This window comes from Sciurus vulgaris (genome assembly GCF_902686455.1).
Source record: "Sciurus vulgaris genome assembly, chromosome: 1".
Taxonomy (NCBI): Eukaryota; Metazoa; Chordata; class Mammalia; order Rodentia; family Sciuridae; genus Sciurus; species Sciurus vulgaris.
The window spans coordinates 185,583,320-185,605,397 of NC_136461.1; the positions used below are offsets into that span (position 1 = coordinate 185,583,320).

General features: G+C 31.8%; 1 protein-coding gene across 2 annotated transcripts in view; it reads right to left on the reverse strand.

The window, feature by feature from the left end:
- CSMD3 (CUB and Sushi multiple domains 3) overlaps positions 1 to 22,078 on the reverse strand; it is a 1,211,679-nt gene that overhangs the window by 162,911 nt on the left and 1,026,690 nt on the right. For both annotated transcript variants that reach the window (XM_079134049.1, XM_079134050.1), the window contains 3 exons: positions 4,675 to 4,788; positions 4,056 to 4,151; positions 2,276 to 2,479 (listed from right to left, as the gene is read on the reverse strand). In XM_079134049.1, coding sequence (XP_078990175.1) covers positions 2,276 to 2,479; positions 4,056 to 4,151; positions 4,675 to 4,788 — 414 coding nt within the window. The remainder of the gene's footprint in view (positions 1 to 2,275; positions 2,480 to 4,055; positions 4,152 to 4,674; positions 4,789 to 22,078) is intronic.

The following is a 22,078-nucleotide window of genomic DNA, read 5'->3' on the forward strand; positions in this document are numbered from 1 at the left end:
TTTGAATGAACTAACAGTGGTAATTGTAGGCATGTAAGATGTGGTAGAGAAAGTCACTGCAAGTGTAACTTAGGGGTCTATATTTTCCTTCTTTCTCTCTCTCTCTCTCTCTCTCTCTCTCTCTCTCTCTCTCTCTCTCTCTCTCTCTCTCTCTGTTTCTTGGCTGCCACAGGGAACAATGTTCCTATAGTTCCTGTACCAGGATGTTCTGCCTCATCTTGGACCCAAAGCAATGGAATTGACCAACTGTGGAGTGAGATCTCTAAAACTATGGGCCAAAATAAACTTTTTCTAATCTAATTTGTTCTTGAAGGTATTTTGGTGACAGCAACAAAAAGCTGATGCAAGATTCATCCCAGAGATGCAAGAATGGTTCAACTACACAAAACTAGAAATTAATACACTACTTTAAAAGAATGAAAAATAAAAAGTATAAGCTCCTCTTGATACAAGCAGAAAAAGCTGATAAAATGCCACATCCCTTAATGATAAAAGTGCTGAATAAATTAGATATACAAAGAACATTCCTCAACTTAATAAAGGCTATTTTTAATAAGGTCATACTGAATGGGGAAAAGTTAGAAGCTTTCTCTAAGCTATAAAAGAAAACAAACATGCCTACCTTCATCACTTCTATTCAGTATAGTACTAGAAGTTCTAAGCCAAAAATCAGACAAAAGAAAGAAATAAAGAGCTTCCAAATTGAAAAAGAGGTAGTCAAGATGTCACTGCATATGATATGATCTTATATTTACAAAATCCCAAAGACTCTACCAAAAACCTATTTGAACTAATAAACAAAATTAGCAAAGTTGTAGGATACAAAGTCAATACACAAAGATCAGTAGTATTGCTATATTCCAATAACCAAATCTAAAGCAATAAAGCAATCCTGTTTTCAATATCCATTAAAAAAATATCTAGTACACTTAGCCCAATGGAAGATCTTTACAAGATCTGATAAAAGAAATTGAAGATGATGATGCACCCACCAGGTTACCCTCCCCCCCACCAAAAAGACCCCCACCATAATTGTAATGTATAAGCTTCTCTCCTACTCAGCAAGATCTTTACAAAGAATGTTAGCAAGATTTCTTCAAAGAGCTCATTGTAGTTTGAAGCTTCCTCTTTGTTGTAAAGTTTATGTTTCTCTTTCTTGTAAAAGCTGGGTCTGTGCTGAGCATGGTGGCATGTGCCTGTAATTCCAGCAGCCAGGGAGGCTGAGGCAGGAGGATGGAGAGTTCAAAGTCAGTCTCAGCAAAAGCAAGGTGCTAAGCAGCTCAGTGAGACTGTATCTCTTAATAAAATATGATTTAGGGCTGGGGATGTGGCTCAGTGGTCAAGAGCCACTGAATTCAATACTGGTACCACCTGCCCCCAAAAAATGGCCGAGTTTGCAGTCAAGCTTATTGCTGTACAAAAGTTACAATTTCTGTTTTCCTTGGTAAAAACTTGTGAAATCTCTGTGTGACCTAAAATATGGGACAAAGAGTAACTGTTACGTATTCACTAACTGTCATGTAACCACCCCACTGAGTATAAATCTAAAAAAATTTCCAGACCCAGGGGTCCTGGGACTTTTATGCATTAGCTCCTATGGACCCCTACAGCTTAAATAAACCTGCTTCCAGAAAATTCCTCAGGTATCCAGCCTCATCCATCCTATATCATTGACACACAAGAAAATGAAAAGATTTGCTATTTTCAGAGATTGGAAGAATGAATTCTATTAAAATGTCCATACTACACAATGCAATACAAAGACTAAATTCAATCTTCTTTAAGAATTGCTTCCTAAATGTTTTGTGAAAACAAAAATATACAAATAGCCTGGATCAAAAAGAATAAAGACAGATGGGATTACATGAAACTAAAAAGTATCTGCTCAGCAAAGGAAATAATCATCACAATGAAAAGTATAGAAAATAAAAGAAAATATTTGCAAATTTTACATTGTAGAAGGGGTTAAAATCCAGAATATATAAAGAACTCACAAAACTCAATAAGAAAAATTTAAAAAAATATATAATAACCCAGTCAAAAAAATGGACACTGGATATAAATTGACATTTCTTAAAAGAAGGCATACAAATGGCCAAGAGGTATATAAAAAATGTTCAATATTAATAATAATCAGAAAAATATGAAACTTTTGTATACTTCAAAACATGTACATAATAAATGCATGCAATTTTATCTGTCATTGTAGGAGATAAATTAAAAGTCTGGTAAAAAATTATGTAAAATCACAGAGCTTATAAATTAATATACTCACCGATACAGGTAGGTAAAGAATCATTCCACTGTGCCAAAGAATTGGGCACTGTATCACACCTGATTGCTATGGATCCATGGAGAATATATCCTGGATTACATTCAAAAAGAACCAAAGAACCCACTGCAAATTCATTGCCAATTCTTCTTCCGAATCTTGGTTCAGGAACAGAACTGCATTGTGTAGAACTTGTTCTAGGAACAGCTGTGTAGAAATAATTGTTGGTTTTAATTTCATATGTATTAGACAAATGCAGATTTCAAAATGTTACTATTTAAACAGTTTATAGGAAATCCACTTTTGTCAGAACTTGACTTAACAACTTGAGTGCATATCTAAGCTTTAAATTCCACACAAAATAAAATAAAATTTAAAATGAATATAGCCATTGTCATCAACATTTTTGTTACAAAACTTTTTCTTTTGATCATTTAAACAACATTGATAATTTTTTCTATTTTTTCTTTTTACCAAACTCTTATTAATACAACAAAACAATTTTAGGTATTGCAATTTATGGCATCAAAATTTATCTTTTATTTTGTCTTGGGATATTAAATTTTAAAAAATGTGTCAGTTTACATGGAATAGTTTTTCAGTACAATTTTTTCTCAGTATTTTTTCTGTAAACAGATTTCTAGATGCAAGCTCATTTTATTTGTTATGACATGTTTAGAAACTTGGGTTTCAAAACTTGTTGATTATTGATGAAGACAATAATTACATTCAGTGTATAAGTCAGACAGATTAACAACAATAGAAGTTTTTATGTCAATAATAACTATTAAATTTGAAATTGCTTTTAGACTTTATATGTCCTTCATTTGTGCCTTTTAAAAAAATTAGTAAAAGGAATGATAACAGGATGTTTTTTCTTTTTAAAACACATACAAATGTGATTAAAGAGATTGACAGCAGTCCAAAATGATACAATGAATTTTAAATAGATCAATTTTTCTTATGTAACTTGAGTAATTATAACTAAATTTTTATAGTGCCTTGTTAAACTCATAATACTACAAATTTTTTACATGGGGAACTATAATTAAAAATAAAACATTATAATAACATAGCCAACTGATAAACTAGATAAGAGTTTAATAACATTATAAATCTTTATACATTTATCAGGAATACAGTTAAAGGTACATTTGAAAAGAACTCCTCCATGATCATATATAATTCAAACAAAAGTATTTCAAATGGTGGCTTTTAATTTAGTTTAATGATAATATGGAACATTGTTTATATAAGGCAAGAAAAGATAGTCTGAATGAAATTCTAATAGTGTGAAATCTTTACAAATCATGAGGAAAAGTTTGAATTCTCCTGAGAGAATGAGAAAGTATAATTTTAGAATAGAGTAATAATTTTCTTAGAATGTCTAAATATATCAGGACAAAAATTTGTACTTTTTAAATTTAAAGTGCTACACTACAAGGAAAACAGAAAATGTAGAGAGTGAACAATTGTCAGAAAAACAGAGATGTTTTGAAAACAGTATTCTGGGAAGGAAGGAAAATCAGACATTTAAATGAAGAATGATGATGGAAGCGATAATTCTGTTTTACTTTGGTAAAAGTGACAATGTCCTAGTAGTGGAGTGAGTGTGGGAAACAGGGTAAAACTACTTGAAAACAAAACAAAACAAAACAAAAAACTAAAAAAGTCTTTTATCTCTCCTATATGGTTATGAGGATCACATCATTCAATAACTCTGAACACAGCATGGAAATTGATATCATTCCTTAGTGTGTTTCTAGACTACAGGGTCACTTACCTTGATAAACAAAGTGAAATCCCTTAGCTGTTATTGGTCCAACTGAAGTAAATCGAATTGTGATCTGATTACCTGAACTCAGTGGAAGTGATTCTCCTACTCAACAAAACAAACACTAAGATATCATAAATAATTTTCATTCAGTAAACCTAACAAATTATACTATTTTACACTGTCATTTGAAAATTTCAATCTATGTTCTATCAAATTGCTTTAAACTATTCTACCACTAACAATATATTTTCTTTGGGTTCAGCTTCAGTTGCCATCTTTTTACCAGAAGGCTTTTAATTACATTCTGATACAGACTAACTCATTCTTAAAAGAATGCTTAAATATTTTATATTACATTAAGAGTACCACATATTGTGATCAAATATATTTACTTGATTACAAGCCCAGAAAATAGTCAGTTATATTTTTCTCTAGCTTCTGCATTACTGTCAAATTGTGTTTCTATTTAAAAAAAAAGATCTATATATATATATATATATATGATTCTATTTTCAGTTTACTTCATTTGTAAAATGGATGATATAAATCTCAGCTTTCTCTATAATACTAATCAAAGTCAGTCTTAAATCAATAGCTGATGCATGGCAGTTCTAGTAAAGGATACCTGAATGGGATCCTGAGAGGGAAGATAACAGAGAAGATTGCTGAGTTGGCCCATCAAACACCTCAACAACATCGTGGAGTGATGTCTGGAAAAATACAAACTGGCCAAACACCACTGATCAACAGGAACCAGGAGAAGCAAACAAATCACCAACCATCCAAAAACGAAAACAAAAAACAAAAAAAAAATAGAAAGAGGAGGAGAGAGAGAACAAAGTATTACAATATAATAGTCATCTATCTTTCTTTCTTTCTTGTTTTTTTTTTTTTTTTTTTTTTTTTTTTTAACCTTTAAAAGGGGATAGGTGCCAATTGGTAGATAATGTTGACACATGTATTTCAGGTCAAAAAGATAATGACCATGCCCTAAAAGCAGTAAAATTTTAAGAAGACTATATTTAAAATATAAAATAGGTATAGCATTTAATTTAGATCAGAAATCACAAGGTTGGTGATTAATACTTAAATACTTAAAATAACTACTTTTGGATTGTTCCCAATGGTAGTTTGATTCTTTTCACTTTGTGACTCTCTTCTCTTTTTCTAATTTTTTTTTCTCCTCCTTTAGATGAGATAAGTGTAATTCAGGTTTTTTTTTTTTTTTAATAGCTTTTAAAATGTCATTCCAAATAGTTTTGCTGAAGATATATCAACATGATACTTGTCAGAGATAGTGTTTTACATTGTACTCTAAAAAATGATTCCTACCCTTGTATTAGTAATCTCTGCCAAAATAAAAAAAAAAATACTATTTATGATTCCTCAGTAATTGAAATTATAAAATTTCATGAAATGATTGCAATGGTAAGCACAGTGCTGAAGTACTTACCAAGAGAGCTTTATGAGAGACACTTTTACTTCATGTTGTACTTGTCTTTAATTATAAATTAAATTTACATGAAAAATCTCCTCAAACTGTATCTTCAAAGAAAGACCCTATTCTAGAGTCAAAATCAATTTGTGTTTGGTGCCAAAAATTTTTTTCAATTGGTTCCAATCGTTATCTTTAAAATACTTCATTGGATAGAAAAAAATGTGGGGGGTTTAAAAGAGTATGAATTTTTAAAAATGTAATAGTATAAAAGCAAGATAACTTTGATAAAGAAAAAAATCACATTATCTCAATTAAATTAAACATTTATATTTTACAAGTCAAGTCAAGATTATGGACATCCTTTGGTGGTCCCTTTGAAAACAACCTAGTTCACTTGAAAAGTGCTGAGTTTTGCATATGAACACAGATTACACATAATATGTAAACAGGCTATGGGATGTTTTTTTCTTTTTTTCTTTTTTTTCTTTTCTTTTTTGCCTGCAAAAATAAGCTGGTGATCTCAGTCCAGTTCTTTGGTGAAGTAAAAAAAAAAAAAAAAAACAATGAACATAGTAGCAGATATAGGGTCACTGCTTTGAACAATTTCAGAACAATGAAGTGCTTAATTTGTAAATGCTCCTCCTTAAAATATTTCCTAGAAGTCATGAAAATTTATGTTTCCACCAAACCAGATACATGTAAAGAATTGTTTTAATGATCATATGAAATATTTTGAACTCAGACCTTACACAAGATCCTGAATTTAGTCCCCTAAATCCCAAACTATTTCAAAAATATTTCAAGGAAGAAATTAAGAAAGGTTTTGTTTTCAGTTTTTGTATCATTGGTGTTTGGATGATCTGTTTTCAAATGCATCTTTTTAAAACAATTTGTACTGTAATCCACATTGCCCATGTTGCCCTAGCCTTATCGAGTGGCCAAACCAAAACAAACAAACAAACAAACAAAACATACTACTTTAATCACAAAATATTTGCTCTATCAAGTACATTGTACAATAAGAGTCTTAACAGATAACTTATTTTTTCCCTAACATTTTGGGGAAGTCATTAAAAGAAACATAAATTCAACATCCTTTAACTTATTATCCCTAGATATCTCAAGGATTCAACTAGGAAAGATGTTTAATTTTCAAGCAAACCACTACATTTACAAACATCCACAACAACCATAATACAATTGTCTAAGAGCTTTTTCTGAGGAAAAAACAAAAATGCCTCCTATTTTCTTCTTGTATTTAGGCTTCTACTTATAAATTATTGCTCCTCTACAGACAGACCAATTTTCAACTCTGAATTGAATATACAGAGACCACAACTATTAATAATACCATCACTAACACTATATTTTTGCATCATGTTAAATTAAGAAAAATGTAGGGCATAGTCTTTTGAGTATTGTTAGTAAGTTATGTTTGTAATTTATTGCAGTAACTCTGAGATGAGGGTAGAGAAAGTGGAGAAGGGGGAGTGAAGTTTTGAATCTTGACATATTAAGCAATGAGCCAACCACTTTTCTTTTAACTGTGATCTAACTTTGCATTAACATGGACAATGGAAATTTTAAATTAAAAATACTAAAAAAATTAGCATTTGTTAGAAAAATATTTATATGAAATATAAAATTATAAAGGCCATATTTAATAAATTATTGTAAAGCATGAAAATCAACAATACTTGCATAGTGATCTTATTTCCTATATATCATTAGATTATTTCATTTAACAATGCATTATAATTCTAAACCAAATCCTCCCCTCTCAGTCAGAAATTTTAAAAATTAAATGATATCCTTCAGTTTTGCTTCCTGATTCTGTTTGCTAATGTATTTCATTTTATATGTGCAGTCAGCAGGTCTTTTGTTTCTAAAATGTTCTGAATGACCTTTGCCTGTTTGAAATTGATAGAAAACTAAAAGAGACTTTAAAGGCAACCAAAGAATTACTGTTGTTTTTTTGTTGTCTTTGCTTTTGTTTTTGTTTTTGAGATGGAGTTTCCCTGTGTTGCCCAGAGTGGTCTTGAAATCCTGGGCTCAAGTGATACTCCTGCCTCAGTCCCCAGTAGCTGTGACTACAGGCATGTGCCATGTCCAACTCTACAGGCAAATTGTTGTTAAGGAAGTTATTGTCTAGCATACCTTGGTCACCTGTGTTTATGGAGACTGTGGTGTGTGCAATGGATTTCTAAGCAAATCAATCTTTTTTATCAAATTATAAATTTATCTATTTAATCTACCTACCTATCTAACCTAGCCTTCTATTTCCCTATCAATCATCTATCATTCAGTTATTTAAATTCTCTTTTGAACCACTGTAACATCTGACCATGTCCCTCATTATTTTACTGGGAGTTAATAAAATATTTAATATATGTATATTTTATATTTGTGTGAAAGTTGTGATTATACCAACATTTTAAAAAATATCTTTTAACACTGATCGGATATTGATGCCCCAACCTAATGACTGGACAATCCTTTTACCTCTGAAACTATACTTAACCCCCAAAGTTTGGGCTGATCATTTCTTTCAGAAACAACCTCTCTTCTGTTTCTTAGTTTACAAATAAAGCTAAAGAATTTCCTGCATCTCAGTTACAAGTTTCTTTGCTCTCAGGTGTAAAAGTAAGTTTTAAGCAACAAGCTGTTTCTTATGAAAAACAACATTTTAAAGGATTTAAACCTTGTTTAAGCATAATAGATACTAAAGATAATGCTTTTTAACTCTTTTGTTAAAAAATCAGTTTGCCTAATGTTATATGCATTATAGCAAGCTAGCAAAGGGAAGAAAGGAAATCTAGTAAGGTAAAAGTAAATATGTAAAATATCCCTACAAATAAACCAATGCAAATGATTTAGTTTTGTGCCTGAAACTATTTCTGAATCTCTTGTTTTCCTGCATTTTATTCTATAACAGATTTTATTAATTTAAGCAATATTTATTGATTTAATTCTGCAATGTACAAGCGTATGGCTTGGATGTGAGGTGTCCCTCAAAAGTTTGTGTGTGAGACAATGCAAGAAGGTTTAGAGGAGAAATGATCGGGTTATGAGAGCCTTAATCCAATCAGTGAATTAACCCCCACCATGGGATTAATTTAGTGGTAACTGAAGGCAAGTAGGTTGTGACTGGAGGAATTGGGTCACTGGGGACATCCCTTTGAGGTTTATATTTTATATCTGGCAAACGGAGTCTCTTTCTCTCTTTCTCTCTCTACTTTCTGATCATCATATGAGTGTTTCCCTCTGCCCCACTCTTCTGACATGATGTTCAGGCTCACCTCAAGCCCTGAGGAATAGAACCAGCCTTCCCACTAAGATCTCTGAAACCATAAACCTACATAAACTTTTCCTCCTCTACAATTGTTCTGGTTGAGTCTTTAAGTCACAGCTGACTAAAACAGCAAGGAACCAAATTAAACACTGGCGTTAAACATGTGAACAATACAGACAGGGTCCCTGCTCTTAGACCCCATTCATTATATTTGTGTTCATTGAAATGGCAGCTTATCTTTATTCTACCTATGGAAAGATGTCAGATTAGCCAATTAAATGAACTAAAAAACAACAACAGGTATTTGGGGTGTATCTTCCCAGGCAGGTTATTGATATACTCATCACTTAAATTCATTCTTCAAAACAAGTCCTCCACCTACTTCTAAGGAACAAAGTTAGGGGAGAAACATATTGTTTAGATTTTTTATAATTGCTTTGTAAATCTGCTTAAATCACAGAAGAAATCTCTAATTTAGATCATATTGATAAAATGTTCTTCCTAACATCCCAACTTTAAAATTTTGTCCAGTGCATTTGCTCCCCCATGAGCAAGCACAGAATAAGATAAACATCATATCTATCTGTTCTTTTTTTTTTTTTTATAAAAAGCAAGATTTATTTGACATATAATTTTTATGATATCATATCCAATGAAGATAAAGAGGCAGGGTACCATTTACAGGGAAGGTTTGCATGGCATAAGTTTTATTTTACCTAAGAATAAGCAGTTGTTTCCTATACAAAATCATGTCTAATCCTTTCTCCTTTGAGTACATTCCTTTAAATTCTGATTATTTGTCCATTCTGTTTAATTAGGGCATTCTAAATGTAAATCAATAAATGCTGATACAATGCTTGGGAAGGCATGAAGAAACTCCTGAGCACTAGTGTATCTAAACTGCTGGAATGCTCACTACAGAGAAATAGTCACCCTGAGAACATCTTTGTGGTCAAACTTTATAGTGGCTGCCTGAGAGAAAGATTCTTACTGGGTTAGCAGGATCAGCAAATACACCAGGATATGAGGGCCTAAGAAAACAAAATCAAACAAATTATCAAACTATGAAAGAAAGATCCATACTCATTTGACTCCCCTAGGTATTCAACTGGTGTCTTTAACATTGATGTTGGGATGGGATTGTTTCTGAGGTGTTTTTGTTTTGTTTTATTTGTTTGTTGTTTGTATTTTTCTTTCTTTTTTTTTTTTTTTGGCACATGGGATTGAACCCAGGGGGCTTAACCACTGAGTCACCTCCTCAAAACACACTTTTTTGGGGCACTGGGGATTAAGCCCAGGGGCAATTTACTCCTGAGCAACATTTCCAGCCCTTTTCATTTTTATCTTGAGACAGGGTCTTGCTAAGTTGGTTAGAGCTGACCTTTAGTTTGTGATCTCCCGTCTCAGCCTTCTGAGCTGCTGGGATTACAGATATGTGCCACCATATTTGGCTATTATATATAAAATAACTGAGTTATAAGGGGCAAGTACTTGCACTTATTAGATGCTAAAATAGCTTATTTTTACCTTTACTTCATTAGCATAATACAAACACACCCTGAGGAGGAGACCTAAGATGAATATGAGACATGCTTCAAGGGGAAACCCGTGAGGAGGAGAAGCACAGATGTAGGTGAAGCTCCCCCTCTATATGCAGTGATGTTGAGAGATCAGGTCCTTGCCTACTTTGAAACAAAATAATGCTTTTTCACTGCTTGCTTCTTGTTTGAGTTAGCTGCCTGCCTTGTTCTAGATCATTAGAATAAAGAGAATTGTTTCTATATCACCGTGCCTCTGCCCCATTCTTCTGATAGCTTAAGAACTCACAGAATGGGTAACACCTGCAGTATAACATAATGCAGTAAAGTTGATTAGAGCCCACAGGGATGGACATTTGCTTTGAACATGAGTACTCATAACATCAACAGTTTTTTGCTTGTTTGTTATGCTGTACTGAGATGCAAATCAGGAGCTCTCACATGCTATGTAAGTGCTTTACTATTGAGTTACACAACCAGACTGGAACAATAAGAAGTAAAAGCTCCCTTTCCCCCTAAACCCTGCCAAAGTGTTTAACCACCCCTGGCAAAGAGGATCTCCTTGATCAAACTTTAATCATACTTCTCTGAATTTTCTGACTAGGTCTTGATTCTTTCTTCTGTGTCTATTCTTGTATTGTCCATTCTTAGCAATAATCTGCTTAGCCAGAATCATCTTCAAATGATCACATCTTATCTCCTACCGTCCCACAGGTGATGTTTGATGACCCTAACTTACAGAATCTTCCATTACCTCTGAGGTTTCCTTAGTAATTTTTCTCTTACTAAGGCCCATCCTATTCCTTGGCTATAAATTCACACTTTTCCTTGTTGTATTTAGAGTTGAGCTCAATCTCTCTCTCTCTCCTACTGAAATGGTTTCTATACCCATTTTGATAATCTTGAATAAAATCTGCTCTTCTGTTCTTCAACTAGTGAGTGAATAATTTTTTTCAGTGTTGCCTAAGAAAACCGGACACTTTAAAAAGTCACAATTAATTTTTGTGCCATTGAAATAACAAGCTAGTGCCAGAGGCTAACTGACTTAGAAATGTATTAACTTTAAATGAGGATAATAAAACAAAAATGGATATGATTACTGTTATTCAGTGATGAGAATTGTAGTTATTGAATTAAAAATAAAAATTGAATTTAGGCAAATAAAGAAGATTTTCAACTTAGATTTTATTCTTTTCTCTCAGAAGGAAATAATTCTCAGAGTATTTCAAGGAACTGCTAGTGTAAGAAGGGAACACATAACTCAACTGGGGGAATGTTTAAGGGAACTAATCTATCCACTTCTGTGGAAAGTGGTGAATAGTAAAATTAAAATTTGTATAAGTTTATGGTTAATTCCAATTTGATTAGAACTCGCTTTGATGCAGTAGAGTTCAGATTTGGCTGGAAATGGTAGGGTAGCAGGTCCTCTGGGACGTTCTAGTAGTCAGATGGATGGTACCATAGTAATCATGGTACCAAGGTACCAAAATTATAAGGCTTCTTTGCTCCATGAAAAAATAGATGAATCAGCTTAGAGACTCAGCATTTATAGCTGAGTAGATTTAGGAGAACTAATGCTTTTAAATGACCAACTTAAGGGTCTGTAATGCCCTATAAAACTCTCTAATGAAGAGTTCTGGAATTCAACTCTCTGGAACTAAATCCAGGATGACCCACATGGGAAAGTTACTTCACCTTTCTATGCTTTAGTTCCTCATCTGTAAAATAGGGATAATAAAAGTACCAAACCTCCTAGGACTCATGTGAACATTCATAAACTGATACATGCAAAACACTTTGAACAGTGCCTGAAACATGGGAGTAAATATTAATCACTATAAATAATAACAAGACTTTGTAAACATATATGCTAATAATTCAATTTTAAATTTTACTATTGGCAAATTTTAATTGATCTTTGATGCTAGCATATTAGCTCTCATTCTCTGCTTTCTATATGTTTTTTATTTATTGAGACAAAGAGTCCAGTTATGTTGCCCAGGCTGGCCTAGAACCCACCATCCTCCTGCCACTCACTCCTAAGTAACTGAAATTATAGGTGTGTGGCACCACACCTGGTTATACATGCACATTTACAATAAATGTTAAAATTAACTGGGTTAGACTGTATTCCACTTATTTTAATCAAGGTTAATTTTTTTTTTACAACTCCAAAATGTCTCTGTATTTCTCTGTCTCACTGATTTTACATTCTCCCTTTTTGGGTGGAAAAAGAAAATGTAATTATCAGCTTCCTATTTATGCTAAGAAAGGAAGAACAAGGTAAGGACATTCTAATTTGTTTCTCTTTGCTTCCTCTATCTTAAGTCCCCCTGTGGCAAAGGCATTGAAACAATCACAAAATAAGTAGTTCTACACAGAAAGGAGTCCAGGCAGGAAAAAGAATGAAAAAATATAATAAATTCCCATTAGTTCATAACTTGATTATCAACATGCCTGTTACATCTTTTGGAAAATCCACACCTTTTGTATGACAGGGTTTATTTTGATGCCTGTGTTATGCACTCAGCTGGTACGTAGCTTTGTTAAAAATTTTGTAAGAAGTCACCCTGTTTGCTCATCTTGCATTTTATTCACCAACACAACACAGATGCACGCACACTAACTGAATGGAAATAAGATTCAAATCAAAGATGTGTTTAGAACTGCATTTATATGTGATTATATGTGAAAGCATAAAAAATTACTGTTGATGACATAAATTATCAAAAAGCTTCACTAGATTTATATGAAATTTGCCTCATATTTTCATCTCATATGAATATTTCAAAATATTATTTTAGGAAGATCTTTCCAATCTTGTTTCATTTGTCTTATGCATGCAAAAAGTTTTACCTTTTAAATCAACAACATATACAAAGCTTTTTGCTCTCTATAGGCTCTGTGCAGTAAGGTACTTATTGTGTAAATAAATACAAGATTACATTTGGGGGTCACTTGGTGATCAGGGATTTAAAGACATTTCATTTATAATTGATTACAAGATATTCAATGAAAACTTCAATTTTATAAAAAAGTATATAAATAGAAGTTTTATATGATAAAAGTTATTCTCAAAAGTACCAAAAAGGCAGAACGTAAAAAAATCAGTCCTTTATCAAAGCAATGAACTACTTTTAAAATACCATCTGTCTATTACTGGAAAAGTTTGAGTAGAAGTGGCATTCATTGATAACATAAGTGAGAGTGTCAATAATATTTTGGAAACTTTTATGTTTTCTACTATCAGTTATATTCCCAAAACATGGTTATTATTATAGTACCATGGTAGTAAACCATTAACTTATGAGAGAAGCAGTATGCATCATTGTACTGAAGGTGAGTCATGTGTATAACATAATAATTATCTGGGGGCTACTAAAATCTCCCTGTAAACCTGGCACAGTGGCTGATGCCTGCAATCCCAGCTGCTCAAGAGGCTGAGGCAAGAAGATAGAAAATTTCAGATTAGCCTAGGAAACTTAGCAAAACACTGTTTCAAAACAAAATTTTAAAACGGGACTATGGGTTGTAATCCAGTAGTGGATTGCTTGCTTAGCATGCACATAGCCCTAGGTTCAATTCCCTGCAGAAGTTTGGCTCCGCTCTAGATTCTGGGGCCAATTTTTCATTAGAGCATAAAAGTCTGTAAGTACTAGGTCAGCAGCTCCTAGAGTACAATAAGACTCTGGTTCTGAATATAAACTTATCAAAACCTTAATATGCATTACTATTTTATAATAATCAGAAAACAAAAGATGTTATTAAAAAATGAATTCGACAATGATAGCACTGGCTATCTTCCTGTTAGCAATTTCTCCTGGGGTACTCCTCTCAATCCACAAAGTAGGTTTTCTGAATAAATGATAATGTCTACTTTCAGTCTTTTCCAAAGCTGACTTTCAGTCTGTATTATGACCAATTGCCTAGCACCAAATTTCAAAACTGCCTACTTGACATATATACACTGCAAAACCCATCTTAAAGAAAATATAGTTCAATTCTCTTCAATTGTTAGAGGAACAAATATCTATTTAACTCTAAGCCAGTAGTTTATTTGCAATTTGGCAGTTGTAAAATTTCCCAACAGCTGAGAATTAATCTGCTGTTGAAAGCAATGAGATCATGAAATAAAACAATAAGAAATGCTACTGTAAGTTTAAAGGAATTAAAACAAGAAAGAAAAAAAGTTTACAGTATTAGTATATTTTGTTAACATTTTGACTTTTTCCTCATTTTCCATTTGGATGAATGTTTTCCATTAATCATTTCTAAATTTTTTTTCTACACATTTGGCACAATACAGTTGCTAAATCACAACAAGACCAGACAAATTTAGATAAGGAAAATATTTTCACATGGATTATAATTTAAATTAGTAGGATTTTTTTATTATGCCAATTTCTGGATATATATCAAGTAGGGAGAATAGTAAAATAATATCCATGAATCCATCACTAAACTTTTAAAAACCAACATATTGCCACTTGTGTTTCATTTGTCCCTAACTATCCCCACTGTATCCCCAACATGGCTATAATTTAAAGCAATCCCATATATTTTTCCTATAAATGTTTCAGTATTTTCTCTGATAAATACTTAAAAATAATGTAATTATCAGATCTAACAAAATAATAAATAATTTCTTACTTTATCTAAAAATTATTTATTATTCCCATTTCCCTTTCTACAGTACAAAGAAAAAAAAAAAATAAAGCCAGTTAATGTGATCAAATTAGGATTTAAAACAAAGAAAGCCCAGACATTTCATTTGGCTGATGTGTCACTAGTCACTTTTACTGTTTTAAAACCTTGATCCCCATATTTTTAATATCATATATTTATGAAACAGTATAGGTTTTTTGAAAGCAAAAAAACTAAAATACAATAAAAACTCAACTGAAGAAAATTTTCCTTTAATTTAGTTTTTGCTGAGAGTTAAACTATAAATGATGAACTCCTATCAGTTTGGAGGACACCTCTAGAGGTCAGGGGGCTGCTACATTGAGCCTAGATCCAAACTTGTTTTCACTGAATTCTTTAACTTTACTCTGCATATTGCCTCCTACACATGACATGTCTTTCCCGGAAGGACAGCACTCTGACCCCCAACTCTCCACGTTATAGTGCTTAAGACTGTATTTGACAGAATTACAGCTCTTTTAGGGAAACAGATGGAGGGGTATATCATAGAATAAAATATTTTAAATGGTTCTCAACTCTTCAAAAAACAAAAAATCATGAGTCATTTCTTTATTTTGGGCTCCAGCTGTAATATGCTTGATTATTTTCATAACAAAAGAATCTCCAAGTATAATATTCTTCATTATAAATATAATTCCTACATGCTTTGACATTTATTTTCCTGCACCACAGTTCATTAGAAATGCTCAATTAAAGTGAAAGAATATACTACTGCAAGAAATTTTTTTAAAACCAAACATCTAATATATTTATTTATTAAATAAATAAAGCTATACATTTAGAAAGAAAATATTAAATAGTTCATTAAATATTGCTATTTGTAAAGAACTATGCTAAGCTCTTTATATATATCATGTCAATTAATCTTCAGAACAACCATTGAGGTAGGCATCGTTGTCTACATTTTAGAGATGAAAAAAGTGAAAATTAAATAAATTTAGAACACTCACAAAAACTACTTAGTTAGCAAGGGGAAGAGCTAAGATTTGTATTCATGGAATATGGATTTATCTTTTAATTACCTTACAAAGCAGAGTAGCCTGGGGTCTACTGGTGAAAAAAATAGCCTTTGAAAGTCATTGATGAAATTAAGATAGAAGATAAAGAATTTGAACTAAAAAAAAGGTGATTTTTAAAAAAATTTTGTTGAGAAAGATGGGGGGAAAATATTTTACAATGTATTAATAAATGCATTCATCCTAAATGGCTAAATTATTAGTCATCGTTATAATATAGTAAAACCTTTGTTATTTTAAAAATATATACATTTATATAAAAATTTAGTACCAATAAATAAAGTGTTAAGTGTTCTTTAGACTAAGAACTTTTAGAATTCAGAGGAGTGGAAGAATCTCTTAAATAACTTTAGTTTTTGCAGTCATTACAAACTTTGCAGTCCTACAAATCTGGGTTTGTCTAGTTTTGCTAATTACTGATCCTATAATCTTTAACAATATATTAAACCTTCCTGAATCTGTCTCCTAATCTCTAAAATAGTATTCACTCTTTAGTAATCTCTAAAACATTTTGCACAGCAGGTACCTAATATAATATCACTTATATATATACACACAATAAACATACCATATCCTGTGCCCTTATGAATCTACTAAAAATTCCAATGTTAATTTGTGATTTTATACATAAGTAAAATTAATCATTTGTTTTTAACTCTGTTAACAAAAGAAATAAGAATGATATAACAATGTTATAAGAAACTATATCATTCATTTGGTCCAAAGATTAAAGGTTATCCAAATTTTTTTTATTACTTAAATTTACCCAGAGAGTACTATACACATAGTGGAATTTTTGAAATAAATCTACAGAATATGTATTGTTCAATGGACACATTGAATTGCACTAGTGGACAAATGGCATTATACATGGTTTCTGTCACCCAAATATTTTTCTTTGATAGTTAATTTGTCTTTGCAGAAACAGTTTTGAATTATATTTTCCAAAACTAGAAAAAATGTATAGAGACAGAAAGAGAGAGGGAGGGAGGGAGGGAGAGAGAGAGAGAGAGAGAGAGAGAGAAGGGGGGTATTAGTCTGGAAAGAGCTATTCTTCTAAATACAACTGAAGTAAAACATCTTGACCCTGCTATTTTAATAACTTTACCATCAATGTTGTCACACTCATCACCCACCTAATATTTGTAATTACAAATATCCACACCATTATTATATTAATTACCATTTACTATGTGCAAAACACCACAAATTATTGAGAAAACCTACAAATGAAAATTCTAGACCTCATAAAAATGGATATATTTCATTTTTCATATAAGAAAGCTCTCGACTATAAAAATCAAAATCATTTATGTAGGTCTACAGAAATGGCTAAAAAATAATTGAAATGGTGTTTTCCTTCACTTGATGCAGATGAAAAACTTCCAAGAATAAGTATCCTTAGTTGAAAAGTAATGAATCAACTGATGTTTGTCTTTGTCTCAAAATCTTATGCATATATACATTATTTTAATTCTATTTAAGGAAATTGAAAGATATGTTAAACTTGCCCAAGCTCCCATTGAACTAATACAATTCAAATTTTAAACAGTGTCATCTTATTAGCAAAGAATTAGATCTCACAAATTTATCACCCTAATAAGTTAGTGATACAGAGGTCAATGGTGGTTAGCCTATCTCTACTTTCATAGTAGACCTATCCACAAAATAAGAATGGTGGTCTTTGAAAGATATTTACTAGGAGGTTGTTAAGATTTTACAATGTGTGTTCACATGGAAGCAATGTAGAAATGATAGGTGCCTGGATTAACTTAAATATCAATTTGAACTGGAATCATTGCAACTGATGAAAATAAACAACCATTTTATCTACACAAGAGTCCTCACAATCAATTCATTAAACTCCTTGTTTTCCAAATGAGGTAGTGGAAGTGCATAAATGTTGAGAGATTTGCAACCCCAAATCTATAGGAAAATGCATTTTAAACTTCAATCAGAAGAGTAAGAAACACGTATCACAGCAGGAGTTGGGACTTCCCTGAGAGAAAACAGGTTAGAATCCCTAGGCATGGATAACTTAATTACTCTACTTGCATGAAAAATACAGCTTTATTTCATTATGCTTATATCCTCATACCCACAGGTAAGTCCAAGTCAGTCCTTAAAGTGGAGAAGAAGCAGAAAGTGAAGTGTTTGTATTCAAATGCATATATATATGCGTATTAGAATATGCATATATACAGCCTGTGAATGATTGTACCCTTATTTTTAATTTAGTTATTTATCTTCGTAATCCTATTAATATATATTTCTTCCTTCTTCTCATCTCCTTTATCAAGGAGATGAACAATCTTATACTACTACTGTGTGAAATATTCAAGCTCTCTGTGTTGTCGTGACATGCCAGAAACTGTCAAGTGTAGAAGCACTCCAAATGTTCTTTTACTTAATAAGCTATAATTCCAATGGAATATCTCATTATATTTAAAAAAAACTTTTTACTAATATGTACACGGTTTATTCATAGAACCATGAGAAACATTTAAATTTTAAAAGAAACTATGTGAAAAATGTTTTGGATTGTCTTCAAAGAGAAAGTGGTTGAAAATTAATCATTGTGCATGTGAATGTAAAAGGGGCTAAAAACAGCATCACCTCCAATCCTTTCAACTTACTTGGAAGAATATTTAACTATTCAAAGCCAAGGTCTATGGCAAACAGAGAAAGATAATTTAAAAATGTGATTTCATGAATCAATAAATTCATCCTATTACCAATTAGTTTCTACTTACCATAGAAAAAGCAAGAACAATTAATAAAAAGTTTTAAGTAAATATTTAAAAATTAATTTATAAGCAGACTCACATTATCAGTATAAATTAAAGACTATATAAGGAAAAAAATTACTTGTGCCTGTGACTCACTGTGTACTATATGTTGGTTTACAAAGTCATTGTAACTCAGTTCAAAACACAAATGGAATGGCTTTTTTGAAGGAATGAAAAATAGTTTTAATGGAATTTTTATTGACTTCCCCTAAAGATCAAAGAGGTTAAAATATGTAGTTCCTTAAATTATTCAATTTTCCCAAGTATGTCTAGGCTTGATCCAAATTACCATCAGAGAATTTTTTATTTCTTTTCATATTCCTATACTTTCTTACATTTCATTTAATAAAAATTTTGTTGTTTAAACATTTCTTAAGTGACAGGTAAATAAATTTCATTTCTGAGCAATGGACTTTTAGCGATTCTTCACAGTTGTGATGTTGAGATTCCAATGGGCAATACCCATTATTTAAAAAAAACACTTATCAATGGGATTATTATCACTTATTTGCCATGTTATGATAGTGCAAAATAAATAAGATGCTCTGAAAACCCCTGGGCAGAATGCTATGAAAGGGCCACAGGTAGCTTACAAGTAAAGTTTTGAAAATCTAATAAAGAAATTTTATACGAAATTCCATTTTTCTACCTTTTCATATTTAGAGATGATAGTATTCAGCATATTAAATAATATTCTTACTTTAAATTGTGAACTCCAACTTTTCTTTTGACATAATTTGGATTAGAAAATTGGGCTAAAATTCAGTCAAGAGTGAGAGGACCATGAGAACAAATCCAACAAAAGTCAATTGCCACTCTTTTATAGTTGGATTGCTGTAGGAGTTTGATGTGTATTGTCTCAGATTTTATTTATGATGATTTGTGTAGTAAGTATTAATAACACCATTTTGAGGATGTGAATACTGAGACCCCAAGCCACTCCAAGGAAGAACAGTGCAACTGAGATCCACACCCAGGACCCGTTAATCTAATATCATCATTGCAGTAAATGATAGCACATTGAGCATGTCAGATACTCAAAACTATTTTCATTAACAATAGCAAAGCAAATAAATAATAATGACTACAAAATAAAAATAGACAATGAGAAGTTTATTTTATTGAACTGAAAATAGTAGCAAAAATTTAAAATAAGATAACAAATATTATGGTACCCAAAATGAAATTCTGTAATACTCTTATTACATGAATGTGAAATGGGAAAGACCTTTACTAAAATTTGGACTCTAATCTTTCAAATTTAGGCAGAAGTAAAAATTCCAAATGGCTACCTACGTGCATAATTGAAATAAATCAAGTTCTGTTTCTTTGTTCTATCGTTTGAATACTATTTAAATGCAAGAATATACAGTAAAATGGAGTTAGAAGCATTAACCAAAGTAAGAGGAAATAATTTCAAATCATTAAAAACTTCATCTAAAAAATGACTGAGGGGAGTGAAGGGAGGGGAAGGTGAGTGGGGGTAGGAAGGATAGTAGAATGAATCAGATATTATTACCTAATGTGCTATATGACTAAACCACTGGTGTGATTCTACATCATGTACAACCAGAAAAATGAGAAGTTACATTTCATTTATGTATGATGTATCAAAGTGCATTGTACTGTCATATATAAGTAATTAGAGCAAATGAAAAAATTACTGCATTATAGTCTTTCAATATAAAAAGCATAAATATTATTATGATGTGTGTGTGTTGTGGGGGTTGTCGTGGTGGTAAAAATGTTTGCAAAAATGAATAGATACTTTGTATTGATTGTGAACCATCATTATTTTGAAACACTTTTTTTTCATTAAAGTAACTAAATAGAATCACAAGCCATGTTTAACTCTAAATTTTTTTCTTAGGTAAAACATCTAAAACTGAATTATTTCATTCAGTAAGGACTGCCTGGCCCACATTCTGATCCTCCTTTTCTACCCTCATGAAGCCAGACTAGACAGATTGATGCCCCCACTAGCATCTTCTAAAATTAACCCCCACACACTTCTCTGACTTTGTTCATGCTAGACTCTATCTTACCTTTTAGCTAATGTCTCATCATCCTTGAAGATTCAATTCTAGAAAGCTTTACCTCTATTCGTTATTGTTCCCAGAATTTATCAGATTAAAGTATGCTTCTGTATACCACTATAACCACTACTTATCCTGGTCTTACGAGTTATTGCGCAACTTTGAAATTGATTTAAATATCTTTTCTTCCACTATTTGAGACTGTTTATTTGTGTATCCCACTACCTACTTCACTGATATTCACTACATGTTTGTGCAATGAACACAGACAGTGCAATTATATACAAAAAATAGAATCAGAAATGCTGAAACAATGTTTTCATTCTTTCCAGGTAATCAAGATACCTTGCAATCATTTCAAATACCAGGTGTTAAAAATATTGTGTCAGCATAGCTTTTCTTTTTCATTTTCTTTGTTTTGTCTCACAATCAATATTATTTAACCAATTATCCATCATACCTGACAGAACTTCCTTAAATATAAATTTGAGTTGCCACAAGATGCTCTAAAAGGATAGTGAAACTGAAAATATTTAGTTCAGTTCACTTGAGATTGATGGCTTCCATTCTTATGGGGAAAATGCAGAATGCTACAAGTCACATGAAAACAAGCTGCCTACCCAAAACTAAAGTCATCTTCCTTTCCCAAATCTTTCCTAACTTGAGGAAGGATACCAGTCTAGTCACTCAATTCACTTAACAATTTATATGATGACTATTCTGAGATTATGCTAGCCTTGAGATCCAGGGTCTGCCCCCTGGAGTATCTTCCTTGAGCACTGCCTTGTGTTAACCTCATTCATAGAAGCACACAAGTCATTACTTTTCATCTTTCCAATGTGTCTTGATTCTAAGAGACTACCTCCTTTTCATTTCCATTAGTATTCTAGAGTTTAGACCCAAATCAATTCTGGTCTTCAAACTAATATTTCTTTGTATAAAACTGGAGAAACTCTAATTCATTCTCCCCATTATTTTTTATTGTTATTTTTTAAATTTATTTTTTACAGACTGCATTTTGATTCATTGCACACAAATGGGGTACATGATTTCATTTCTATGGTTGTGCATGATATAAATTCATACCATTTGTGTAATCATACATGTACATAGGGTAATGATGTCTGTCTCATTCCACCATTTTTCATAGCCCCTTCCCTCTCATTTCCTTCTACATATTCTAAAGTTCCTCCATTCTTCTCTCATTCAACACCCC